Here is a 27,528-nt window from a genome sequence, read left to right on the forward strand (position 1 = left end):
TCCCTTTTTTTTTTTTTTCCCTTTTTTTCCTGCCGAACCCTCAGCATGCAGAAGTTCCCGGACCAGGGATCAAACTTGCGCCGCAGCAGCAACCCGAGCCACTGTGGCCACACAACCAGATACTTAACCCACTGAGCCACACAGGAACTCTAGTTTTTCTTTTTCTTTTTATCCTTCATCCCCAAGCTGTGAACTCCAGAATTAGCAGGCATAATTGGAGCGGTGTTTTAAATACAGTTGGCTAGAGCACATCAATTTGAGAAAGGAAAAAAAAAGATGGAAAAGATGAATGCATCTCTGTTCCCATGAGCCATTACTCCTTCCCCCAGAACCTTCCAACCTCGCTGGGCTAAGGGGACACAGAAAAATGGCATGACCAGCCTCTCCTGGACCAGGCAGGGGAGGCATGACCCTGCCAGCCCCAATGAGGCTGGACCCCTGCTGGGATTGGGGGGAAGAAGCACCCCCCCAAAGTGCCCACCTCTGCCTCCATCCTCTGTGCCCACAGATGCCCCCTGGGCTGTGCTCCTGGCCAGTGTGGACCCCGAGGCTACCTCGGTGACGGTCAAGGGCTTGGTTCCCGCGCGCACCTATCAGTTCCGTCTCTGTGCCGTCAACGACGTGGGGAAAGGACAGTTCAGCAAGGACACGGAGAGGTGAGGGCGCAGCCTCTCTTCCGGGTGAGGTGTCAGGGGCTCCCTGACAGAGGGGCTGAGCAGCGGGGCTGCCTGCTGCTAGAACCAGTATGGCAGGTGGGGCCCGGCGGCCGGACCAATCCTGGCTGGCTCCTGGCTGCCCCCCCTGGGGCTCAGTCTCCACATCTGTAGCCTGGAGGTGCTCCTGCCTATCTCTCAGGGATATGGGAAAGATAAACTGTGATCACTGGGGGGGGGGGGGCGGCTGTGATCGGTGCCAGGCGTGGGATAAGCCCTGACCAGATGGAGTTGTCCCTCTCACCGGGAGCTTTGTGACTCCCAAGACTCACCCCATGCTGCTCAGCATCCCTGTTGGTGGGGGGCATCATCATTAAAAGAACATTCCGTTCCGGAGACATCTAGGACCTTGCACAGCATCAGACCCTGTTGGGCCTTCCACGGAGCTTTTTGAACATGGTGACAGTTGACTAAAAGCAGCAGTTCATCCATGTTTAAATGTCACACAGTGATACCCACTTGTGTAGGAGGCCCGTAAACCCCCGTAGAAGAAGCAGCCTCCTCCAGCAAGACGAAGACACTGAGGTCAAAACGACTGATGCTGTGGCCCTGGCTTTTTATTTTTTTCTTACGTTTATTTTGAGCTTGTCCAGATTGATTGGAGATAGACTAGGCCTGTAACCCTGGGTAGGTCTAAGGCATGCACCTTGTCGAGGTGACCCACTCCTGTACCCCATAGCGCGTGCTAACACCTCCATCCTGTCACAAAATTACCGTTTCTTTTTTGTGGTGAGAACCTTTAAGATCTACTCTCTTAGCAACACTCAAATATATAATGCGGTCTTATTCACTATAAATACCATGCTGTACAGTCCAGCCCCAGAACACTTGTTATTTTATTTTTTATTTTTTGGCCATGCTGGCAGCATGCAGGCGGTCTCTGGGCCAAGGATCGAACCCGAGCCACAGCAGTGACAACACCAGGTCCTTTAACCACCAGGCCACCAGGGAACTCCCAGAACGGGTTATTCTTGTAACTCAAAGTTTATACCTTTTGATCAACCACTCCCCCACCCCCACTCCAGCCTCTGTTCACCGCTCTCTGTTTCTCTGAGTTCAGCTCTGTTAGATAAGTGATTCCATGTGGTATTTGTCTTTCTCTGACTTAGTTCACTTAACATAATGCCCTGTGGGTCCATCCATGTTGTCACAAATACCAAGATTTCTTTCTCTCTCATGGCTGAAAATGTCTCCTTGTGGAGTTCCCATCGTGCCTCAGCAGTAACGAACCTGACTAGTATCCACGAGGACATGGGTTTGATCCCTGGCCTCGCTCAGTGGGTTAAGGATCCATGAGCTGTGGTGTGGGTCTCAGGTGCAGGTCAGATCCCGCGTTGCTATGGCTGTGGTGTAGGCTGACAGCTGTAGGTCCAATTCAACCCCTAGCCTGGGAACTTCCATATACCGCAGGTGTGGCCCTAAAAAGACATTCAGACAAACAAACAAACAAAAAACCTCCCTGTATGCTGCATCTTCCCCATCCATTCATCCATTGACGGACTGGTAGGTTGTTTCCATGTCTTAGCTCTTGTGAATATCGCCACTGGGAACGGGCAGTGCGAGAGCTCGCCGAGATCCTGTTTTCCTTTCTTTGGGGGGATGGATCCCCAGAAGTGGGATGGCTGGACCCCATGGCCATTCTCTTTCCCATCCTAGGGGGACCATCCTACTCTTTTCCAGCATCCCTGTACCAGCCTACACGCCCAGCAGCTGTGCTCAAGGGCGCCCCTTCTCTCCGCATCCTCACCAGCGCTTGGCACTTCTTGTCTTTTTGATGACAGCCATTCCGACGGGAGGAGGCGATATCTCATTGTGCTTTGATTAACGCGCTTGCATTTCCCTTTTGATGAATGAGGTGAAGCACCTTTTCGTGGACCTGTTGGCCATTGGCGTGTCTTCTTTAGAAAAGTGTCCGTGCATTTCTTTTGCCCTTTTTTTGTTTTGTCTTTTTGCAGCTGCACCCGCCACATGTGGACATGCCCAGGCTAGGGATCGAATCTGAGCTATAGTTGCCAGCCTACACCACAGCCACAGCCATAGCCACAGCAACACCCGATCTGAGCCGAATCTGCGACCTACGCCACAGCCCACGGCAATGACGGATCCTTAGCCCCACTGAGTGAGGCCAGGGATCGAACCCATGTCCTCATGGATACTAGTCAGGTTTGTTAAACACTGAGCCATGACGGGAAATCCCCTTTGCCCTTTTTTTTTTTTTTTTTTTTGGTCTTTTTGCCATTTTTTGGGCCACTCCCACGGCATATGGAGGTTCCCAGGCTAGGGGTTGAATCGGAGCTGTAGCCGCCGGCCTACGCCAGAGCCACAGCAACGCGGGATCCGAGCTGCATCTGCGACCTACCTCACAGCTCACAGCAACGCCAAATCTTTAACCCACTGAGTAAGGCCAGGGATCGAACCCGCAACCTCATGGTTCCTAGTCGGATTCGTTAACCACTGCACCACAACGGGAACTCCTTTGCCCATTTTTTAAACCAAGTTTTTTTATTTTTTTTTAATTTATTTTATTTTTTTTGCTATTGAGTTGTAAGAGTTCTTTATGCATTTTGATTTGCAAGTATTTTCTCCCATTCCATAGGCTACCTTTTCATTTTGTTGGTTGTTTCTTTTGCTGTCCAGAAGCTTTTCAGTTTGATACAGTCTCACTTATGTATTTTTGCTTTTGCTGTCATGGCTAAGAAATTACTGCCAAGACCAACATCAAGGAGCTTTTTTCTATATTTTCTTTCTTTCTTTCTTTCTTTTTTGGCTGCACCCGCTGCATGTGGAATTTCGCGAGCCAGGGATTGAATCCTCACCAAAGTTTCATCCTGCATCACAGCTGCATCAATGCTGGATCCTTAACTGGCTGCGCCCCAAGGGAATGTCCATTCCCTATGTTTTCTTCTAGGAGTTTTACAGTTTCGGGTCCTCAGTTTGTCTTTAATCCATTTTGAGTTCATTTTTATGAATGGTAGAAGATAGGGGTCCAGTTACATTCTTCTGCGTGTGCTATCCCGTTTTCCCAGCATCTTCTATTGAAGAGACTATCCTTTTCCCATTGGGAAGAGTTGATATTGTTAAAATGGGAGTTCCCACTGTGGCTCAGCAAGTTAAGAACCCAACTAGGGTCCATGAGGATGCAGGTTCAATCCCCAGCCTCTCTCAGTGAGTCAAGGATCTGGCTTGCCACAAGCTGCGGCATAAGTCACAGAAGCAGCTCGGATTTGGTGTTGCTGTGGCTGTGGTGTAGGCCAGCACTGCAGCTCCAACTTGACCCCTAACCAGGGAACTTCCATATGCCATGGGTGCATCCCTAAAAAGCAAGAGGTATTTATATTGTTAAAATGACTGTGTTGCTCAAACTCATCTATTGATTCAATGCAATCTCTATCACAATTCCAATGGCACTTTTCACAGATACAGAAAAACAGTCCTAAAATGTCTATGGAGCCACGAAAGACCCCAAATAGCCAAAGCAATCCTGAGGACAAAGAACAAACCCAAAGCATCACACTTCCTGATTCCAAACTATACTACAGAGCTCTAGTAGCCAAAACAGCATGCTACTCTTATAAAAATAGACACACAGACCAATGGAACAGAACTGAAAGCTCAGAAACAAACCCTCATATATATGGGCATAATATTTGTTAAAGGAGCCAAGAATCTTTGCTCTTTAAAAGATGTTTTTAGGAGTTCCCATCTTGGTGCTTTGGAAACAAATCCGACTAGGAACCATGACGTTGTGGGTTCGATCCCTGGCCTCGTTCAGCAGGTTAAGGATCCGGTGTTGCCATGAGCTATGGCGTAGGTCGCAGACATGGCTCAGATCCTGCATTGCTGTGGCTGTGGTGTAGGCCAGCAGCTGTCACTCCAATTCAATCCCTAGCCTGGGAACCTCCATATGCCGCAGGTATGGCCCTAAAAAGACAAAAAAATAAATAAATAAAAGATGTTTTTAGGTGCATCCACAGGTGCCTGGCTTAAATCAACTACTGTGGTTTTGCCACCGTTCCAATAAGCTTGGGTCTCTGTGGCTTTTACTAGGTGGGGGGTTGGGGGCTGCCTTAGGGGCTGTGACAGTCTAACACGATGGAGAAGTGACAGGTAACAGCCTGGTACAGACAGCAGTTACAGGAGAACTGACTTATTCACCACTTACTGAGCACCTACTATATACCAAGCCGTGTTTGGACCACAAAAGGTGTTTTCAGGAACCAAAGAGACACACCTTCAGTCCCTCTGAGCTACAAAATGCTGATACCGGGCAGCCTCGAAGCCCAGGGACCGGACTGTAACTTCTCCAGTCCTTCAGGCTTCCCTGTGAAACACAGGCTCATCTTCCTAATGGAGCTTCAAACTAATGGCCTTGACTCACTGAAAAAAAAGGTCCAATTACCCTCACTTCAGGTTTTTCCAAGACACGGGAGTGCGCGGTACATTTTGGAAAAGCTATCCATCAGGAAACAAAGACGTAAAAATAAACAAAAAGGGAAAGACATCCATCAAAAATAATTAACTTTTGCTTTTAATGGATGCGTGTCAGTTATGTGAAAAATACACGGAGGGGGCATGCTGTGTCCCCTTGGCAATGCCAGGGAGAAAAATGCAGGAGCGCTGGGCTTCAGGAGGCGGGAGGATGTGCAAACTCTGGCCACACACTGTGCCGCCCCCACCCGCCCCAGCCTGGGCTCAGCTGGTTAGAAAAGAAAGCCTGGCTCAAGTACACCACCAGCTGGTAACTGGGAGGTAAGTGTTTGATCCCCCTGCTTCTGAAACACTCGAGGAGAAACAAATTCAACTAGGAACCACGAGTTTGCAGGTTCGATCCCTGGCCTCGCTCAGGGTTAAGGATCCAGCGTTGCTGTGGCTGTGGTGTAGGCCGGCAGCTGTAGCTCCTGTTAGACCTGGGAATCTCCATATGCCACAGGTGTGGCCCTAAAAACAAAAAATAAATAAATAAATTTTAAAAATAAAATGACGCCATCAGCCCTAACCCCAGCTTCTTTGACAAATGGGAAGCGAGACCCCCATGTCCCTCTACCACACAGAAAAACACACACGGCTGGTGTTTTACAGTGTTTTAAAAATCTTCTATGTGCATTGTGTCATTTGAGCTTCAGCCACTCATAAAGCCGGCAACTGGAGCTTTCTTAACTGCTTTTATAGATAAAGATACCAGCTCAGAGAGGTTAAGCGACTAGACCAAAAGCACACAGCAATTGTGCAGAGTCATCCAGGAACAGAGCGGCAGGTGGCAGGGGGGTCTCTTCATGTCCTGTTAAACTCCTGCATTTACTGTTGAGACTAAGTGTGGAAAAACCTCCCCTTTCTTGGTGTTTTCCTATGCAGGGTCTCCCTTCCTGAGGAGCCCCCACGGCCCCGCCACAGAATGTCATTGCCAGTGGTCGGACCAACCAGTCCATCATGATCCAGTGGCAACCGCCTCCCGAGAGCCACCAGAACGGCCTCCTCAAAGGCTACATCATCAGGTAGGCAGGTCCACCCCAGGAGGAGGAGGGACCACCTAGACCCGAGGGGACAGTGACGGAGCGGGGGCCAGAGTGGGTTGGAAAACAGAGCAGATTCATGGCAGGTCCTTCTCCACCTAACAAGGACCAGGCAACAAGAAATGCCTACTCTGTGGTAGGAAGGATTGGGGTTAGACATCTAGAAGAACTTCCAGCAGCGAGAGCCTTGGAAACCAATAGGAAAGGCTAGAGAGGAGACACAGGGTAGCCTCCTCAAGGATGTGAATGGGCAGATCTGCCAGGTGTCAGGGCTACGTGGGAAGAGGGCTACAGGGAGACAGACACTAACAGAGGGGGCCAGCCGCCTAGGAAACCAAGAATAGTCCACCACAGGAGTTCCCGTCGTGGTGCAGCGGAAATGAATCCGACTAGGAACCTTGATGTTGCAGGTTCAATCCCTGGCCTCGCTCAGTGGGTTAAAGATCTGGTGCTGTCATGAGCTGTGGTGTAGGTCACAGACGAGGCTCAGATCTGATGTGGCTGTGGCTGTGGCGTAGGTCGGCAGCTGTAGCTCCGATCGGACCCCTAGCCTGGGAACCTCCATTTGGGTGCAGCCCTAAAAAGAAAAGAAAAGAAAAAAAAAAAAGAATAGTCCACCACAGGCCAGATATCCCCAGGACAGACCGTAAGTGGACAAAGTCCTGGGCTAAGAACCAGTTAAAAAGTGGAAGCCCTGGAGCTCCTGCTGTGGAGCAGCGGGATTGATAATGACTCTGCAGTGGCAGGGACATGGGTTCGATCCCCAGCCTGGCACAGTGGGTTAAGGACCTGGTGTTGCCACAGCTGTGGTGTAGGTCACAGCTCTGGCTGGGATTCCATCCCTGGTCTGGGAACTTCCATATGCCACGGGGCATCCAAAAAAGAAAAAAAAAAGTGGGAGTCCTTTCTTTGGTCCCTACTGCACAATGAAGCCCCGTCATATAGCCTTTTGTTTTTACATTTGACTATGGGTGATTACTGGCAACCTGAAGTGTAGTATTAAGATGTTACTAAAATTTGATATTCATCGAAGAAAATTCTTGCATTGTTTGAAGCTACTGAGAACTCTCGTCAGCCGTCTGAACTCTGGCTGGTCGCACAGTGCTAGGCCATGTCGCGTGTCTCTTTCCTGCACCTGGACCCTCGCAGCAATGGGACTCCCACATTTTGGGAGAAGTTATTGTTGGTTTGGCTGCTCCATTTTCAGTTAACTTTGTTGTGGGTGTTTTGGTGAAGCCTGAAGGGCTGTGGTTCTCCAAGTGTGGTCCCCTGACCAGGAACATCAGAATCACGGGGGAACTTGATAGGAATGCAAATTCCCCTGACCTCCTGAATGGGCAACTTTGGGGTAGGCCCAGCAAACTGTGTTTTAACAAGCTTCTCAGGTGTGCTTTATGCACGCTAAGGTTTGAGAACCACGGCTTTGGGGGTTTGTGATGCATCGGAATAATTTGGGGTCTCTTATTTCCCAGTAATTAGACTGTGAAATGTGGGTGCGTTGTGGTTCTCCCATGAGCGATCCAGCCCCCACAGATCCCATTTTTTCATTACCCTGTGTTCTCTTTTCCAGTGGAAAGTGGACCTTGGTAGAGCAGGTAGCCTCAGGTTTTTTCTCTCCTCCTAAGTGAGTGACAGTCAAAAGAGGGAGCCACTGTCCTAGAGGGAGTAAAAAAATGCACCCAACCTTTGGAGATCAATCTTCCATCAATGACCCCTCAAAGCAGAAACCAATGAGATCAGAGTTCCCCTTGTGGCTCAGCAGTAACAAGCCCGACTAGTATCCTTGAGGAGGTGGGTTTGATCCATGGCCTCGCTCAGTGGGTTAAGGATCCAGCGTTGCCATGAGCTGCAGTGCAGGTCACAGATGCGGCTCAGATCTGGTGTTGCTGTGGCTGTGATGTAGGCCAGCAGCTGCAGCTCCAGTTCTTCCTCTAGCCTGGAGACTTCCATATGATGCAGGTGCAGCCCTAAAAAGCCAAAGAAAAGAAAAGAAATCGATGAGATCTTCCCAGAAATCCTCAGCATCCCTAGCTATCCATTCCACCAGTGGCCTCCTTCCCCATCAAAAAGAGTGGTCCAGACACATCCCCCAGACCTGTTATCCAGCGGGATAGCCGCTGGTCACTTGTAGCTATTTAAATTAATTAAAAATAAATTAAAGGGAAGTTCCCGTTGTGGTGGAGTGGTTACCGAATCCGACTAGGAACCATGAGGTTGCGGTTTCAATCCCTGGCGTTGCTCAGTGGGTTAAGGTTCTGGCGTTGCCGTGAGCGGTGGTGTAGGTTGCAGACGCGGCTCGGATCCCGCGTTGCTGTGGCTCTGGTGTAGACTGGTGGCTACGACTCCGATTCGACCCCTAGCCTGGGAACCTCCATATGCCGCGGGAAGTGGCCCTAGAAAAGGCAAAAAGACAAAAATTAATTAATTAATTAAAGGACAAACTAGTTCCTCAGTTGCACTAAGCGCATTCCAGGTGCCCAATAGCCACGAGTGCCAGGAGCTGCCCCTTTCCACCATCACAGACAGTCTTCTGGGCACGAGGCCAGGCGGGCTGACTCTGGTCCTCGGCATCCTGGCTTTCTCCTCTCAGGTACTGCCTGGCGGGGCTGCCCGTTGGGTACCAGTTTAAGAACATCACGGATGCTGACGTCAACAACCTCCTGCTAGAGGACCTCATTATCTGGACCAACTATGAGATCGAGGTGGCCGCTTACAACAGCGCCGGGCTGGGTGTCTACAGCAGCAAGGTCACCGAGTGGACACTGCAGGGAGGTGGGTAGAGACAGTGGCCGTGGAGGAGCTGGTGTTTCCCCTTTTTCCAGGTCCCTGCGTGTCAGGTCCTATACCTGTCCAGTCCTGATGGCCTGAGCCATGTCACCTATTTTGTCCAGCCCCAGGCTATTGCACACTGTGCCCAGCTACCCCGCAGTAGGTGGGAGCACTCAGGGAAGATGAAGAAGTTGGGGCGGGTGTGATGAAGGCAGAGGCTTCAGGGGTCCAGGGACCTTCTGCAAAATTTCACATTTACTGGATCATGAAATAGCTTACATTTAGCGTTGTACCTAAAAACCACCCTGAGTATTTTCAGATCCATCACCTTTATTTATTGGTACCCTGTGGAATGGGCCAGACAGGTTTTATTAAACCCAAACTCATCTCCAGAAAGAGGGCATCTGAAGCCTCCCTAGCAGGGGAAGAGTTGGGGAGGGGTATAGAGCAGAGTCTGCAGACCCCGTGTGCTTTCTGTGCTTAAACGGGCAGGACAGGCAGAGCGTGCCCCCTCCACCCACACCCCATCTCTCTGCTCTCCTCCAGTCCCCACCGTCCCTCCAGGCAACGTGCATGCAGAAGCCACCAACTCCACGACTATCCGCTTCACCTGGAATGCCCCCAGCCCCCAGTTCATCAACGGCATCAACCAGGGCTACAAGGTACGCGGGGCCTCTCCTTGTCCCGAGAGGAAGCCTGGAGAGTCTCGGAAGGAGGCTGCAGGCTGGAGGGGCAGGGAGGAGGCATGGGAGGGGGGCAGGAGGGAGTCCCTGCTCCGTTTCTGAAGTCATGGGTTCAAGCCACACCAAGGGCACGTGATCAAGGCAGAAGGCACGTGGGCTCTCCCCAAATCCCTGTACAGGTCGTAGGGAGTATGAACACTGGCCAGTCTGTGACCCAGTGCTGGGGGGCAGTCTTGATGAGCCTGCGTTACAAATAAAACCAGGTTCATTTCAGGCTCAGGAACCCCGCATAGCCATGTGCCCATCAGAAAAATCCAGAACGCACGTCTCGCCCCCAGGTTATGGGCTAATGAATGCGCATTCTGCAGGGTCAGGTGTCCTTGGACTGTGCTTGGCCCCACACGGTGTGTTTAAGGGCACAGGACTAGGACTCAGACAGCTTAAAGTCCTGGCTCTGCCTGGCTTGCTCTCTGGACAGGTCCTGTAATCCGTCTGAGCTTCCTTCTTTCAATGACTATTTATTAAACCCGACTGTATGCACTGTTCTAGCTGCCAGGGAACCAGAATACATCGTTTCCTCGTTTGCACGTGACACCGATGCTAATTTCTATTCCTTCGGGTTGTGTGAGGATTAAATGAGCATATTTGCCATTTTTTGAGCAGAATGACAAACACATTACATGTGTGCAGAAGATGGTAGTGGGAGTTCCCGTTGTGGCTCAGCGGGTTAAGAACCCAACATAGTGTCTCTGAGGATGCACGTTTGATCCCTGGCCTCATTCGGTAGGTTAAGGATCTGGCATTGCCAAAGCGGCAGCATAGGTCGCAGATGTGGCTCAGATCTGGTGTTGCTGTGGCTGTGGCATAGGCCGGCAGCTACGACTTCAATTTGACCCTTAGCCCAGGAACTTCCATATGCTGCAGGTGGGGCCCTGGAAAAAAAAAAGGGAAAAAAAAAAAAAAAAAAAAGATGGTAGTAACGGTAGTTGAAATAGATTAGCCGCTCCTGCTGCTCCCAGCAAGTACTGAAGATTGGGCATCTTAAACAGTAGAATTGTATTTCCTCACGGAGAAAAGCATGAGGAAATTGTAGAATTGTATTTCCTCACGGAGCTCAAGGCATCAACTGGGCTGGTTCCTTCTGAGGCCTCTCCTTGGCGAGCAGACGGCCGCCTTCTCCAGGTTCTTACGCGTCTTCCCTCCTTGTGAGTCTGTGTCCAGATTTTCACCTCTTCTAAGGAGGCCAGTTCGTATTGGAGAAGGGCCCACTCTGAGGACCTCATTTTATCTCAGGTACCTCTGGAAAGACCGTCATTGTCTGAGGTCCTGGGGGTTAGGGCTGCAACATAAAATGTGGGAGGAGGAGTTCCCATCACGGCTCAGCAGAAACGAATCTGACTAGCATCCATGAGGACCAGGGTTCCATCCCTGGCCTCACTCAGTGGGTTGAGGATCTGGCATTGCTGCGAGCTGTGGCATAGAGGGCAGATGAGGCTCAGATCCTGCATAGCTGCAGGCAGCTGTGGCTCTGATTCGTCTCCTAGCCTGGGAATCTCCATATGCCATGGGTATGGCCCTAAAAAGACCAAAAAAAAAAAAAAAAAGTGGGGGGAGGGAGTTCCCACCGCAGCTCAGCAGTAACAAACCCAACTAGTACCCATGAGGATGTGGGTTTGATCCCTGGCCCCATTGAGTGTTGCTGTGAGCTGTGGTGTAGGTTGCAGACATAGCTTGGATCCCGTGTTGCTGTGGCTGTAGTGTAGGCCGGCAGCTGCAGCTCCGATTAGACCCCTAGCCTGGGAACCTCCCCTTGCGGCAGGTGTGGCCCTAGAAAAACAACAACAACCAAAAAAAAAAGCGGGGGGAGACAGTTGAGCCGTAACAAACATCATTAGAGGTGGTGATGGAAGTGCATTTGCTGTCATCGTAAGTGTCATCTGGACTTCTCAACCATCCCCTCCCGGCCGCTGAACTGGATCCCACTCCTGGGTCTCTCATCCCACAAGGAGCACGGAGCTGGCCTCCCCTAAGGGAAGGGGACATGGTCGGATCAGAGGCTGTGGTCCACGCCGGGCTTTACAGCCCCACCCAGCAGCCTGGGGCTGGGCAGGAGGATGCCATGGGCTCCCTCCAGATGTGGGAGGGAAAGGGGGTGTGTGAGCGGTGTGTCACCCGGAAGCCAGCCGTCAAGGGGAGAGAACCTCAGGCCCTGGCTTGGAGTCCAGGGATCCGGCGACCTCGTGGGGACCCCAAACATTTCCAGAAGATTCTCACGCTGGCACGTGTGTGACAGCCAAGATTATTTCTAAGCCTAGCAGCCTTAGCCATTATTCCTGCAGGGTAAGGGTGGCTGGACAGGAAGGGACAGAGATTAAATCCAGAGGGCATTTTCTGCTAGTGTTTCAGATCCGCTAAGGAGGGAAGGTCCAGATCTGGAGACACCCCAAGAGGGCCGTCTCACTCCCAAGGCCGAGCCGGGCCTTCCTGGGCCAGACCTGTAGCTGCACGCGGTGCTGCTGGCTGGGAAAGCCTCCTAATTGGGACTCTGGGGGGAGCCAGCGGAGGGAGGGGGGAGGCTCGCTTCGTGCAGAGGAGCTGAGCTGGGCACAATTAGCTGCTTGCTGCCAAGTCTAAGTTTTCTTCCCCATTCAGGAGGGCTGGGCTGCAAACTCTAAGGCAAATGGCTCCCAGGGGGCAGGAAGACCAGCTCAGTGGCCAGGACAATTAGGGCAACAACCAATTATGACCCAGAGCAGGAGGGGGCTGCAGAACCCAGCTGCCTGCCAACATAGTCAGTGCCCAGCACTGGCACCTGCTCCATGAAAGGCAGCAGGAACGAATTGTCAGGACGTCTTGAGCAGAGGAGCTGGCAGAAGGGTAAGAAGAGCTCGCACCGGAGCTCCCCCGGGTGGCTCAGCAGGTTCGGAGCCTGACTGGGATCCATGAGGAGGCAGGTTCCATCCCTGGCCTCGCTCAGTGGGTTAAGGATCTGGCATTGCTGCAAGCTGCAGCATAGTTTGCAGATGTGGCTTGGATCCGGCGTTGCTGTGGCTGTGCAGGCCAGCAGCTGCAGCCCTGATTTGACCCCTAGCCTGGAAACCTCCCTATGTCACAGGTGTGGCCAGAAAAGAAAAGAAAAAAGAAAAAAAAAAAAAAGAAGAAGAATTCGCACTTACAGGGCACTTTCTACCTGCCAGGCTTCCCTCACAAGCTTCTCTCATGCAAGCCACCCCAAAGCCCTAAGAAATCTTGCTACTGGAGTTCCCGTCGTGGCGCAGTGGTTAACGAATCCGACTAGGAACCATGAGGTTGCGGGTTCGGTCCCTGCCCTTGCTCAGTGGGTTAACGATCCGGCGTTGCCGTGAGCTGTGGTGTAGGTTGCAGACGCGGCTCGGATCCCACGTTGCTGTGGCTCTGGCGTAGGCCGGTGGCTACAACTCCGATTCGACCCCTAGCCTGGGAACCTCCATATGCCGTGGGAGCGGCCCAAGAAATAGCAAAAAGACAAAAAAAAAAAAAAAAAAAAAAAAAGAAATCTTGCTACCGATTTTATAGAGGAGATACTGAGGCCTGAGAGTAGACCACTTGTTCAAATCAGAGTAACTGCAGAACTCAGATTCAAACTCCAGAGTCTGCACCTTGCCTTGCATTAAAAAGAAAGCTTTGGGGTTCCCATCGTGGTGCAGCAGAAACGAATCCGACTAGGAACCATGAGGTTGTGGGTTCGATCCCTGGCCTCGCTCACTGGGTTAAGGATCCGGCGTTGCTGTGAGCTGTGAGGTAGGTCGCAGACGCCGCTCAGATCTAGCGTGACTGTGGCTGTGGTGTAGGTCAACAGCTGTAGCTCAGATGAGACCCCTAGCCTGGGAACCTCCACGTGCTGCGGGTATAGCCCTAAAAAAAAGAAAAGAAAAAAGAAAAAAAAAAGGATCGAAACAAAAAAAGAAAAACATAAGAAGAAAGTATCATATGATTTAATTGGAAAATAATCACTAGAACTTGATTTTTTTTTTCCCTAAGTACAAATGGATATAAATGGAAATTTCGTTTCTTGCTTCTTTGGCCTTCAGCAGCACAGGGGGAAGAGTGGTGTTTGTCCCTTCCATCCTTTCGGTGAGAATGGATTTTTTTTTTCCCCTTTGAATTGTGAAAATTTTCAAACATCTACATAAGTAGAGAAAAGACTGCAATGCCAGAATAAAACCGTAATGCACCCTGGCTTCAACAATTACCGACTCATGGTCAGATGTGCCGGCTCTCCTCCCAACCCTCTGCCTCTCCCCTAGAAAATTTGTAAGGACATCTCAGGTGTTGGATATTTCATCCATAAATATACCTGCAGAGAAATATTATAGATAAAGTCTCCACTGGAAAGGTAACCCCAGAGTTCTCTGTTGGCTCAGTGGACTAAGGATCCGGCTCAGTCACTGCAGTGGTTTGGGTCACTGCCGTGGCGAGGGTTCCATCCCTGGCCCCAGAACATCTGCATCCTGTGGGCATGGCCAAAAAAAATTAATAAACGTACTGGCTTAAGACAACAGCAATGCATTCATTCAAAGAAATGAATAAACTGGAGTTCCCTCATGGCTCAGTGGAAATGAATCTGACTGGGATCCACGAGGACGCAGGTTCAATCCCTGGCCTCCATGAGTGGGTTAAGGATCCGGCATTGCCGTGAGCTCTGGTGTAGGTTGAAGATGAGGCTGCTGTGGCTGTGGTGCAGGCGGGCGGCTAGAGCTCTGATTCCACCCCTAGCCTGGGAACTTCTATATGCCTCGGGTGCGCCCCACCCCAAAAAACAAGCAAAAAAAAAAAAAAAAAAAAAAAAAAAACACCATAACCACATTATCTCTGTGGTGCTTTAAATTATCACCAGCCCCTTATAGCGTCAGATATCCAGTCAGCATTCAAACTTCCCTGTTTGCCATGTCATTTCTTTTACTGGTTGGTTGCTTGTCCCCGGGATCCAAATGCGAGCCACACAATTGCAGCTGGTTGACGTTTTCTAGGTCTCAGCTGATCTTTAGATTCCCATCTCGCTTTCTCTCTTTTTCCTTTAATTTATTGGGTGAAGAAACTTAGCCGTTTGTCCTATAGAATTTTCCGCAGCCTGGATTTGCTGATTGCATCCCTGTGGGATCATTTAACACATTCCTCTGAACACTGTATTTGCAGTAAATTGGCAGTGAGTAGTAGTGGCTTGATCAGATTCAGAGTTAATGATTTTTTTTCTCAAAATATGACTTCCTAGGTGGTGGTGGGCATGTTCATTAGAAGCCATCAAGTCTGGCTATCTCTTGCTACGATGTGGTGACCACTGACCATCCTTGTGTGATCTGTTATCTTTTTTGGGGGGGGGTCTTTTTTTAGGGCTGCACCTGCAGCATACGGAGGTTCCCAGGCTAGGGGTCCCATCAGAGCTGGAGCCCCCTGCCTACACCACAGCCACAGCAATGCAGGATCTGCGCCGCATCTGCAACCTACACCATCATGGCAACGCCAGATCCTTAACCCACTGAGTGAGGCCAGGGATCCAACCTGCGACCTTGTGGATGCTAGTCAGGTTCATTAACTGCTGAGCCACGACGGGAACTCCGTGTGATCTGTTACCTTAAGAGGGGTAGCTACAAAATGAGGATACTTGAATATTAACATTTCTTGATGTATGAGCTGAAATACTTCCCCCACCCCAAGAGTGTTCCCCTTAGCAATGTTTTGGGCAGCTGACGGTTTAGTTCATCTGGGATAAAGCATCTTAAACCCTCAGCTCTTTTCTGTTACTTAACAATGTTCAGAATAATGACTTGATTCCTTGGTATTTATTTCTAATGAATGAATTTGGATGAGGCAGAGACAACTGTTTAGCTTGGTTTTGGTCAGTATTATTATGACTTAAGGATTTTTCATACATCTGATTTGTTGCAATGTGCTGCCATGATTGCTCATTTTGATGCCAAACTGACCCATCGCCCACCTCTTCAAGTTGGTGGGTCCTTCAGATGTGGTCCCGGGAGTCGTTGATAGCTTCCTGGCTGGCTGGTACGACAGGACGGTCCAAGCTGTCTCCCTATAGCATTGTCTTCCTTAGCTGCTGTGTGCCAGGCGTCAGCCATGGCTTCAAGGAGCCCTTGTTTCTTTTAGCGGGAAATGATAGACCACAGTCTGGGCCCTGGGGGTGCTCCTAGTTCTAGCATTGGTTGTTATTTAGCTCCTGTGAATAGACGCAAATGCTTTTTTTTTTTTGTCTTTTTAGGTCCGCACCCACAGCATAGGGAAGTTCCCAGGCTAGGGGTCTAATCAGAGCTACAGCTGCCAACCTACACCACAGCCACAGCAACGTGGGATCCTAACCCACTGAGCAAGGCCAGGGATCGAACCCGCATCCTCATGGATATTAGTCAGATTCATTAACCACTGAGCCATGACAGGAACTCCCCCAGAAATACTTTTTTAAAAGTAAAACACCTACTGGTACTTCCAACTCCATTTCAGGACTATAACTTAAAAAAAATAATAATCTCATTGGCCTTTTTTCTTTTCTTTTCTTTTTTCTTTTTTCTTTTTTTTTTTTTTTTTTTTTTTTTGTCTTTTTGCCATTTCTTGGGCCGCTCCCTCGGCATATGGAGGTTCCCAGGCTAGGGGTCAAATCGGAGCTGTAGCCACTAGCCTACGCCAGAGCCACAGCAACGCGGGATCCGAGCCGCATCTGCAACCTACACCACAGCTCAGGGCAACGCTGGATCCTTAACCCACTGAGCAAGGGCAGGGACCGAACCCGCAACCTCATGGTTCCTAGTCGGATTTGTTAACCACTGCGCCACAACGGGAACTCCCTGGTCTTTTTTCTGTATCTCTTTGCTTCACACTGAAAATCAAATTCCTTCAACACCAGTGTAATTACTCACCTACTTGATCCCACAAACACCCACAAGAGTGTCACAACAGTGATATCAGGAGTTCCCATCATGGCTCAGCGGTTAGCGAATCTGACTAGCATCCATGGGGATTCGGGTTCAATCCCTGGCTTTGCTCAGTCAGTTAAGGATCCAGCGTTGCTGTGGCTGTGGCGTAGGCCGGTGACTGCAGCTCCGATCTGACCCCTTGCCTGGGAACCTCCATATGCCGTGGGTGTGGCCCTAAAAAGACAAAAGAAAAAGAAAAAGAGCAGTAATATCAAACACTGTGATGACTGAAAATAGTTTCGGATGATTTGTATCTTTCTGTTCTTAGGCTGTACCACAGTTAGGCTATGCTTCTCCATTTCTGTGCTACAAAGTCTTTGAGAGAGTTTCTTTCTGTGTAATTTTGCTACAACTCAATACACTGCACGGTCCGTTTGTTTCATTTTGGTTTCAATTTTTAGGGATTGATTTTTTTTAATTTAATTTTGTTCTATAATTATGTGGCATATTTACATGGCTCCAAAGTTAAACCTACAAAGCAAATTCAGAGAAAATCAGCCCAGCCTGAATTCTGGTCCTCTTCCTTCCCAGTAAAATCCATTTCTTTTCTTTTCTTTTCTTTTCTTGAGGGCCACACCCACGGCATGTGGAGGTTCCCAGGCTAGGGGTCTAATCTGAGCTACAGCTGCCAGCCTACACCACAGCCACAGCAATGCCGGATCCTTAACCCACGGATCGAGGCCAGGGATCGAACCCGCAACCTCATGGTTCCCAGTCGCATTCGTTTCTGCTGCGCCACCACGGGAACTCTAAAATCCATTTCTTTTTGTTGGTTTGTTTGGTTTGGTTTGGTTATTTACATTATACCCTGGAGATCCCGCCATAGAAGTATATAGAGATTCTTTGTTCCTTTTTTAAAAATCTGTATTGTATTTCATTATGTGGCTCTCCCATTGTTTAGTCAATTAGCTCCCTAGTGATGACATTTTGGTTGTTTCCAGTCTTTTACTATAACAAACATTTCTTCAGTGAATAGTTTTGTGCATGCATGTTTTCATATTGTCACATATAGCTTTGGAAGAGATTCTTAGAAATGAAATTGCTAGGTCAGACGGCAAATGTGTATAATTTTGCTACTATTGCCAAATTGTCCCCATTATTTTTTAATTCTTTTTTCTTTTTTGGCTGCACGGCAGCATGTGGAGTCTCAGGCCAGGGATCAGATTCGAGCTGGTGTTGCCACCCAAGCTGCAGCTGCAGGCAATGCCAGATTCTTAACCCACTGTGCCAGGTCAGGGATTGATCTCAGCGCTTGCAAGATGCCACCAATCCTGTTGCACCCCCACAGGAGCACCTATTTTTTTTTAATTTAATTTTTAAACAGGAAATATATTTACATGATTCAAAAGCCAACAAATGTAAGTAGATAAACATACAGCAGAAATCCTCCATCTCGCCCCATCCACTCACCCCTCATCTGCCTGGTTCTGTCCCACCCAACCCTGAAACTCTCCCCACTCTAGGTAACCATTGTTCTTAATTTCTTCCACATCCTTCCAGGATGGTTTATGGGAATCCCTGCAAATGCAGAAACGTAGAAAGATAGAGGGAAAGATGACAGAAGGGAGTTTCTGTCGTGGCACAGCAGAAACGAATCCGGCTAGGAACCATGAGGTTGCAGGTTCGATCCCTGGCCTTGCTCAGTGGGTTAAGGATCCGGTGTTGCCGTGAGCTATGGTGTAGGTTGAATATGCGGCTCGGATCCTGCGTTGCTGTGGCTCTGGTGTAGGCCAGCGGCTGCAGCTCTGATTAGACCCCTAGCCTGGGAACCTCCATATGCCACAGGAGCAGCCCAAGAAAAGGCAAAAAGACAAAAAAAAAAAAAAAAGAGCAGGCCTAGAAGCCCCAATGTACACCCAGCAGCTGTGTGTACCTCAGGAAGCAGAGGGCTTCACCAGAAGTCAGGTCCACAAATCTGAAGCCAGCCCCTAGCAGCCCCCCGGGGACTGGCCAGCCTTCATCCTTCCTTTGCTTTCTTTTTTTTTTTACCTTTTAGGGCCACACCCGCAGCATACGGAGGTTCCCAGGCTAGGGGTCCAATCAGAGCTACAGCTGCCAGCCTACACCACAGCCACAGCAATGCCGGATCTGAGCTGCATCTACGACCTACACCACAGGTCACTGCAACGCCGGATCCTTAACCCACTGAGTGAGGCCAGAGATCGAACCGGCAACCTCATGATTCCTAGTCGGATTCATTTCTTCTGCGCCACATGGGAACTCCCTCCCTCATCCTTCCTGAACCTTGGTTTCCTTTTGGTGACATCACAGGACAGTGATTCCCATCTAATCATCCCTGTGATGATGGAACAGGACCAGTCAGTGAGGCGTGTAACCCAGTGCCAGGCACCCAGGGAGGGCTCAGCAGACTAAAGCCCTGTGCCCAGGTGTTGAACACAGATTCTACCCCATGGCTGCCCAGAGCCCAGCTCCTTTGGGGCAATAGGAGGTGCCGAAGGCATTTTTATTTTAATTGTCTTCCTGGCCCCCAAAATGAGGTCCCCCAGCCCCCTCCTCTTCAGATGCGGCTCCAGAAAGACCCGTGGCTTGCATCCCAGAGTAAATATTTTGAAGCAACCCCAGTCCTGCTGCCATCTCGGGCTTTGGGTCTGGATCTGAACCAGGATATAGAGGTGGTGACTCCAGCAAGCCACCTGCCAAGCCACCTGCCACACCCTGTGCGCATCCTTGGTGACATTTCTGAAGACAGTCCCCCCGTGATATTATTTGTTTTTTGTTTGGGTTTTTTTTTTCCTTTTTGCATAGGGAAGTTCCCAGGCTAGGGGTCGAATCAGAGCTACAGCTACCAGCCTGTGTACGCCACAGCCACAGCAACGCAGGATGCCCGACGCACTGAGTGAGGCCAGGGGTCGAACCTGCATCCTCATGGATACGAGTCAGATTCATTTCCACCGTGCCGCAGTGGGAACTCCTCCCTGTGATAGTGGTTTAAGGACCCTGTAAAGACATCCTTTGTTCTTTATTTTCTTTTAAAATCATTGGCCTAAACCCAGTAAAAGTATGTTTATCCAGATTTTGCACTTTCTGGGGGATACACCGCACAATTCATCTAACAGTGTAATTAATTTGAATTTACATTAATTAAATTAAATTAAAACATCAAACTTGTTTCTTAATCTACTCCAGAGAAGTTCAGCAGTTTAATTGCTATGAAACAAGATAACCGAAATAAGGAGGATATTTAACATACTTATTAAATGCCACTTAGTATTTCTGATTAGTATTTTTAGGGTCTAATTAGTGTCTAATTAACTTGCTATAGGCTATCTTTTCCCAATACCAATTAAATTTCAAAACATCCTTTATAAACACGCAGCCATGAAAAGGAGAAGATTAAGCATTGTTATGGGCGTGAGTTAATCAGGAAGCATCGGCTCGGTATTGTTTTATGTCTATAAATACCCCCGCTTATTAAAACCCATCCAGTGTTGCTTTTCACCATTAATTGCTATTTAATCAACTTCAAATAAATGAGGAAATCTCGGAGACCAGCTGTCATTATTAGAGGCAGATGAAGGCCCCGGAAAACAGGAGTTGGGGGCAAGAGATCAAGGGGCTGGAAGAGGAGGAATGGGGAGGCGGGCAGTTGATGCAGTGCTGGGTGGGTTGGGTACAAGGGAGACGGGACGAAAAGCCAGGCTCCATTTCCAGAAGGGGTTTTCTTGCTGACGCTCCACCTCCAGCAGCCTCTCTGATGGTTAAAGTTGAAATCCCAACTTGGAACAAGGTGAAAAGAGCGCGAGTTAGCCGTACCCTGGAGCTCCAGCTCGCCAGGAGCACTCTGAGGGAGGAGCAGCCCCACCCAGGTGGGGAAGCGAGGGAGCCCAGGTCCTGGAAGCAGAGTCGCTCAGCTTCCTGGGAGCTGTGTGATAGAGTGTAAGTCACTTAGCCTCTCTGAGCCTCAGTTTCCTCATCCGGCCTCATGGTGTTTTTAACCCGTGTAGTATCTCAGGGCCCCTCGTTCAGAAGGACCCCAAGTTGAGTTCAGTACTCTGCTGCCGTCTCTGGAAAATCTTAATAATGTTGGCACAAGGGAGCCTCCGTTTGCGTTGTGCACTGGACCTGCAAATTATGTAACCCATCTTGGTAAAGCACCTCCCTGTGGGGTTGCCATGGGGACTGAGTGAGCCATGATTTGTCGAAAACACCCCAAGGAGTTCCCTGGCGGCCTAGCTATTAAAGACCTGGCATTGTCACTGCTGTGGCTCGGGTCACTGCTGTGGCATGGGTTCCATCCCTGGCCCAGGAGCTTTCGCATACCGCAGGTATGGCCAGAACAAAACAAAAAATCAAAGCACGCCACCTAGTACCCTGCTTAAAGTAAGTGGCTCAGTGAACAGAGTAGCACACCAAAGGACAGATGCTCCAGTGGCCTGTGGGTGTCTGCACGGCCTTCCCTTCCCTGGGAGGAGGGACCCTAGGGAGCTGGGCCCCTGGACACTCTCTGTCCAGGGGCCCAGCCTGTGGGAAAGCTCTGGGCCTCTTCTCGCACATTCTCGCCGTCCTACTTGAGTGCATGGCTCACCTTCCACAGCTGATCGCCTGGGAGCCGGAGCAGGAAGAGGAGGTTACCATGGTGACGGCCCGGCCCAACTTTCAGGACAGCATCCATGTGGGCTTCGTGTCAGGCCTGAAGAAGTTCACCGAGTACTTCACCTCGGTGCTGTGCTTCACCACCCCCGGGGACGGGCCCCGCAGCACCCCCCAGCTGGTGCGCACCCACGAGGATGGTAGGTGGCACCCAGTCCCCGCTCCATCTGCCCCCATCCACGCACGGGCCAGACAGAACAGCCCTGGTCTTGTCTTCTGGGCGGGGGCGCCCCCCGCCAGGGGGCATCATGGGCTGTCTGGCCCATGGTGCTCTCTCTCTGGCTCTAACTGGCATTGGGCGGGGTGGGGGGCCCTTTGGTGGTACAGTGCCGGGGCCCGTAGGACACCTGAGTTTCAGTGAAATCCTGGACACCTCACTGAAGGTCAGCTGGCAAGAGCCAGGGGAGAAGAACGGCATCCTCACAGGTAGGCGCCCCGGGGTTGCTGAACCGGGGGTGAGGGGGCCAGGCAAGGTCATACAGTCCATCCCCCTGCCTTCATCCTCATGTCCACGCTCTCAGAAAGGACTCAGAGGAGGCCCTCAGCCCCTCTGCTGTGTGATGCAGCCCAGATCTTCAGCCTCAGGCTCTTTCCCTCCTGCGGTCCCCACCCAGCGGGGGTGGGAGGCATCTCACTGAGGTTCCAGGGGGCACGATGCTCCCTCGGCCCCCTTGCTCCCAACGCACATCTAACTGCCACACTAGGGAGGAAGGTTATGGGTCACCTCCAAGCTCATGCCACGCCGGGGGCTCTCCCCAGGGTACCGGATCTCTTGGGAGGAATATAACCGGACCAACACCCGCGTGACCCACTACCTGCCTAACGTGACCCTGGAGTACCGTGTCACCGGTCTCACCGCTCTCACCACCTACACCATCGAGGTGGCTGCCATGACCGCCAAGGGCCAGGGACAGGTGTCCGCCTCCACCATCTCCTCTGGGGTGCCTCCAGGTGGGTGCCTGCTCTCAGCGCCGACTCCCGGCCTCTTGTTCTCCTGATCAGGAAGAAGCCCCTTCTTTTTCAGGGATGCTGGCTCCCTTCCCACAGAGCTCTTCCCATCCTGGGGTCCGTGGTCCCTGAGTCCTCTCAGAGCCAGCTTCACCCCATGACTGCAAAGCTGTGGGGAGGCTGCTGCTGCATTCCACCCCCACCCCCCGCCCCCGCCCGGCTCTCAGGGAAGCCCACCCCCCCAGGGCCCCGCCTTTGTCTCCTTCACTGAGTGCCCTCTCCCCCCACCCCCGAAACCTGCTCCAGGGTCTGCATCAAGCAATGGTGTCTATGACTCACCAAGGATGCTCCAGATGGAGTTCCGTCGTAGCTCAGTGGTTAACAAACCCAGCTAGCATCCATGAGGACACAGGCTCGATCCCTGGCCTCTCTCAGTGGGTTAAGGATCGGCATTGCCGTGAGCTGTGGTGTAGGTTGCAGGCGCGGCTCATATCCCGCGTTGCTATGGCTGTGGTACAGGCAGCTACATTCCCGATTGGACCCCTAGCCTGGGAACCTCCATGTGCTGCCAGTTCGGCCCTAAAAAGACAAAAAAAAAAGAATGCTCCAGAATTGATGCAAAGGTCTCAAATGGGATTTGAACCAGTGGAGATGTTGGGAAGGAGGTAGAGCAGGGGGGAGTAATCTCACCCCTGGTATGAAAAGCAAGTAGAGTGAGGTTCAGCCTCAGCCTCGCTTCTGCCACACTCATGACCTTGAGCAAGTCGGTGTTCCCTCTGTGCCTCAGTTTCCCCATCTGTATCTATGGGGAGATGCACTGGATAACCACCTGGTCCCGCCTGGGTCTGTGGGTCTATGCTGGTGTGGCCGGAACCCCTCCACCTGCCACCCAGATGGCTGAGATCCCCGAGTGTGTGTCAACCTCAAGTGTAATAACAGTAGCCCTGGTGAATATTGGTCTAGTGTCCACCCAGCCCAGACCTAAGCGCATCAATTCATTTAATCCCCTCAACAACCCTGAGGCTGGCGATGTTATTATCATGTGCATTTTACCCAGGAGGACGCTGTGGCACAGAAACGTTAGGTAACTTGCCCAAAGACACACAGCATTAGAAGCAGCGGAGTTGGATTTCAGCTCAGACAGTCCAACCCCAGAATCTGTGCTCTTTCTGTTCATCCTGAACCCCAGGTTCCTAGGTCAGAATACAAGAGCTGGGAGTTCCCGTTGTGGTGCAGCAGAAACAAATCCAACTAGTATCCATGGGGATACGGGTTCGATCCCTGGCCTTGCTCAGTGGGTTAAGGATCAGGCAGTGCCATGAGCTCAGGCTGTGGCCGGCAGCTGCGGCTCCAATTCAGCTAGCCTGGGAACTTCCATATTCCATATGCCTCTGGATGGAGAGGAAGCCCTCACCTGGCCGGCTCCTGTTTCCTGGCCCTGGCAGGTTCTCTCAGCCCCAGACCCGCCTTGGGTCCCTTGTCTGAACACAAGGAGCCATAGATGCCGGAACGAAGACCACGTTGGCCGGCTGAGGCCTCGGCCACGCTCCTCCAAGGAGGCTTCTAGAAAATGTGTGACACACAGCCCCCTCCAAGCCCAGAGAGTCCTGTTTGATGGGGAAAGACCTTCTTCTCACCAGATCTCCTTCCCTGCCCTGCTTTCCTTTTCCAGAACTCCCTGGGGCCCCCACCAACCTGGGCATTTCCAACATCGGCCCCCGCTCCGTGACCTTGCAGTTCAGGCCAGGCTATGATGGGAAGACGTCCATCTCCCGCTGGCTGGTGGAGGCCCAGGTAAAGCCCGCTGGAGGGGAGCCTTCCAGCAGCCTGCTCCCCGGCCTTGGCTGTGCCCATGCTCTTGAAAGCAAATCATACGTGTTTATGTCTGTGTCAGTTTCACACGCAATGATCTGAGGACCAAATACACCAGAAACACCCACAGTTCTACTTCCACCTCATCAGTACACCTGTGCATACATGCCCGCACACACACACCAGTTAAGGTGGTGACTGGCTGGCCTTGAAAAATAGCCAGCTGCTTCCTGCAGCCCTATATAGCCATGATTCTCACCTTTGGCTGCAATAGGGGAACTTTCAGAGGTTCCAAAGCATGGATCCCCCCATACCTGGAAGTTCCGATTCTGATTTAGCTGAGGTTTTAAAAGCAGGCCAGGAGGAATAGGAGAATCACCTAGGAAACTTACTAAATACACAGACTTCTGGGCTTCCCCCTCAGGGATTCTGATTGGCTGGGTCAAGGGCAGCGCCCAGGAATGGGTTTCTAATGAGCATCCCCTGAGATTCTGCTGCAGGAGGGCTCGGGGTCACACTTGAAGACATGTTTAAGGGCCTGGAAATATGGTGGCCCCATTCAGTGCCCTCCAGAGGAAGCCTGGGTTTGAATCCAGTCCTTCCCTGGGCCGGACTGCACTGCTCAGGACCTGGGACTCAGAGCACCCCCATCTCAGCCCCGCCGGCTGGCCCCACCTGAGAGCATCTCCCTTTGCAGGTGGGCGTGGTTGGGGAGGGAGAGGAGTGGCTGCTGATCCACCAGCTCACCAACGAGCCCGACACCCGCTCCATGGAGGTGCCCGACCTCAACCCCTTCACCTACTACAGGTAACGGGGCAGGAGGGGAGGGGGCTGCCCAGACCTGTCGGGCTTTGGCCCCGGGGTCCTGCCCTCACCATTTTGCTCACCCCTCCCCCCATCTCAGCTTCCGCATGCGCCAGGTGAACATCGTGGGCACCAGCCCACCCAGCCAGCCTTCTAGAAAGATCCAGACCCTCCAGGCGCCCCCTGACATGGCCCCGGCCAACGTCACCCTGCGAACGGCCAGCGAGACCAGCCTGTGGCTCCGCTGGATGGTGAGGCTCCCGCAAGGGCAGCGTGGGTGGGATGTCTCCCCAGTCCTCATCAGCCTGCAGAGGTGTCGCTGCCTCTGAGGGGGGATTACCGCCAGCCCCTTGTCTTTTCTGATCACCAGTCGTAGCCCGACGAACAAACCCCCAGGTGAGGAGGAGCGAGAAAACCCTCCTTATTGAGCATTTCTACACGCCACGCATTGTAGCCTTTTTCTTCCATTTACTCTCCCCATGATCCTGCAAAGGACATATTACTATCCCAATTTACAGCTGAGAACACTGAGGCTCAGAGAGGTCGGGAATTCACCCACGGCCACACAGCTCCCAGGGGTGGTTCTGGGATCTGGACAGAAGTTGTCCCACTACAGCAAGTCGGACAGTGAGGGGCTGCTTCTGAGGTTGAGGGGAACGGGGGGAGGGGGAGAAGCTCTTAGGCTCTGTCCCTACAGATCAGGTTTCTGCATCAAGGGTCGGTACCCCAGGCGACCATGCCCGAGTTGGTAATTCCCACCTGCTGAGGGCTTCTGCCAGGCACTGTTCTGAGGGGCTTTCAAAGTTGGGCCTTGAGCCCTAGCCTCTCCATGAGCCTGTGACAGCCAAGCGAGCCTGGCCCCCACTTTACAGATGAGGAAACTGAGGCAGGGAGAAGTGGAGAACTGGCACAAGTCTCCCCACGTCCTCCCCCACCTCCTAGTTAAAATCCCAATCTGGGGAGTCTGGCCCCCCAAAGCCACAGCTTAACCCCAGAGCACACTGCTGACCCAGCTCGTGGAGAACAGGAGAGAACTTTCTCTCCTGGACATTCCCCAGGACAATGCTTCCCAGCGCAGCTCCCACAGAGCATCAGTCTAGGAGGAATCCCCAGACAGATAAACTTGGGGACAGCACCACAGAGCCCGGCTCCTTAGAGAATCCGGGAGCGCTCGCTCTAGGGGCTGGACCTTGCCTGACTCGGCTTCGCCAGGCCCCTCCAGCCACACGGCTCTTTGGCGTCCACCAAAATCACTTACTAGGTGCCGAAAACACAGCTTGCAAAACTGTCAAGTTGTGAGCTGGGATGCACCAGAAAAGTCATTGCTGCCTTTCACGTATGTGGACAGCCTGGTGAAAGCAGCCATCAGCCCTGGACGCGTGAGTTATTAATTACGCCGCCCCTCCCAGGTGGCTGGCACCGGGCAGAGCTGCCATCCTGCCCCGCCCAGGGCGCCCTGGGCCTGCACAGACTTCTATTATGTTCGCCTCCTTCCCTCCTCCTCTCCGCCCCCCTCCAGGCCGGCTCCCTACTTCCCTGCAGCATCTCACACTTCAAGGTTTCCAAGCGCTAAAAGGCTAAAAGGTCCGATACCCAGGGTGGGGGCTGGAGGGGAACTAAAAGGCAGTAGCTGGGCTGTGCAGGGCCCCGGGCACCCCCAGTCCCGCCTAACAGTGCACGGCCCGTTACCTTTCCTTAGCAGGTAAGGGAGCGTGCACTCCGGGCCCATCTCAAGCTCTCAGGCCCATTGATTGCTGTCTTAATGGCCCCTGGTCTGCTTCACTAAGTGTCTGCACGAGCAGAGGCTAGGAGGAGGGAGGGAGGAGAGAGAGGGTGAGGCAGAGGCCGAGGAACAGGAGAAACTGGGTCAGAATGTGGGAAGCCTGTGGACCAGGGGCTCTTTGGACACCTGGGGAAACAGAATGGGGGTGGGCCAGGGCTGAGGGCACCCCAGCTCTCCCACCTTCAGAGGAGAATCTGGAGTCTAGACCCTCAGCTCACACCTGCTTCAGATCACAGGCTGTCCCCAACATGCGCGCACCTGCACTGTTTATCCACACCGCCCACGTCATCCAAACGACCTTAGCCACTGACCATGGCCCCACTAGCCTAGTCATAAAGCCCAGGAAAGGAAACTGGCTTTTTGCCCTTCACTGAGACTCCAACAAGAAGAAGGAGGTTGAAAATGCAGTGGGAGAGGAGTTCCCCTTGTGGCTCAGTGGAAACGAGCCTAGCTGGTATCCATGAGGACAAAGGTTCGATCCCGGGCCTCGCGCAGTGGGTTAAGGATTGGCCTTGCCATGAGCTGTGGTGTAGGTTGCAGATGTGGCTTGGATCCCTCGTGGCTTGGATCCCTCGTGGCTGTGGCTGTGGCCGTGGTGTAGGTCAGCAGCTGCAGCTCCAATTCAACCCTTAGCCTGGGAACTTCCATACGCCACAGGTTTGGCCCTAAAAAGCAAAAAAAGAAAGGGAGGGAGGGAAGGAGGGAAGAAAATGCAGTGGGAGAGCCTGAGGTTTGCTGGCTGGAGGGACTTCCTGACAGTGACTGGTGCTCCATCCTGGTGTTTCCACCTGCTTGCTTCTCCAAAGGCAGGCAGGAGCCGAGACCAGGCGTGTTATAGGCAATTGCGTAAGTCTGTGTCGGCAGCCTGGGGGAGGGAGTCAGGTGGCACAGACAGGCACGGCCAAAGGTGCTGTGTGTGGGACAGGCAGCCTT

The 27,528-nt window shown here is 51.8% G+C and overlaps 1 protein-coding gene across 1 annotated transcript in view; it reads left to right on the forward strand.

Annotated features, from left to right (window-relative positions):
• SDK2 (sidekick cell adhesion molecule 2) overlaps positions 1-27,528 on the forward strand; it is a 285,180-nt gene that overhangs the window by 208,799 nt on the left and 48,853 nt on the right. Inside the window, 11 exon segments of the mRNA XM_021066690.1 lie at positions 509-656; positions 6,066-6,088; positions 6,091-6,205; positions 8,814-8,995; positions 9,539-9,654; positions 21,193-21,388; positions 21,576-21,674; positions 22,008-22,199; positions 23,869-23,990; positions 24,706-24,815; positions 24,913-25,063. Coding sequence (XP_020922349.1) covers positions 509-656; positions 6,066-6,088; positions 6,091-6,205; positions 8,814-8,995; positions 9,539-9,654; positions 21,193-21,388; positions 21,576-21,674; positions 22,008-22,199; positions 23,869-23,990; positions 24,706-24,815; positions 24,913-25,063 — 1,454 coding nt within the window.

The sequence above is a fragment of the Sus scrofa genome, chromosome 12 (assembly GCF_000003025.6).
Source record: "Sus scrofa isolate TJ Tabasco breed Duroc chromosome 12, Sscrofa11.1, whole genome shotgun sequence".
Taxonomy (NCBI): Eukaryota; Metazoa; Chordata; class Mammalia; order Artiodactyla; family Suidae; genus Sus; species Sus scrofa.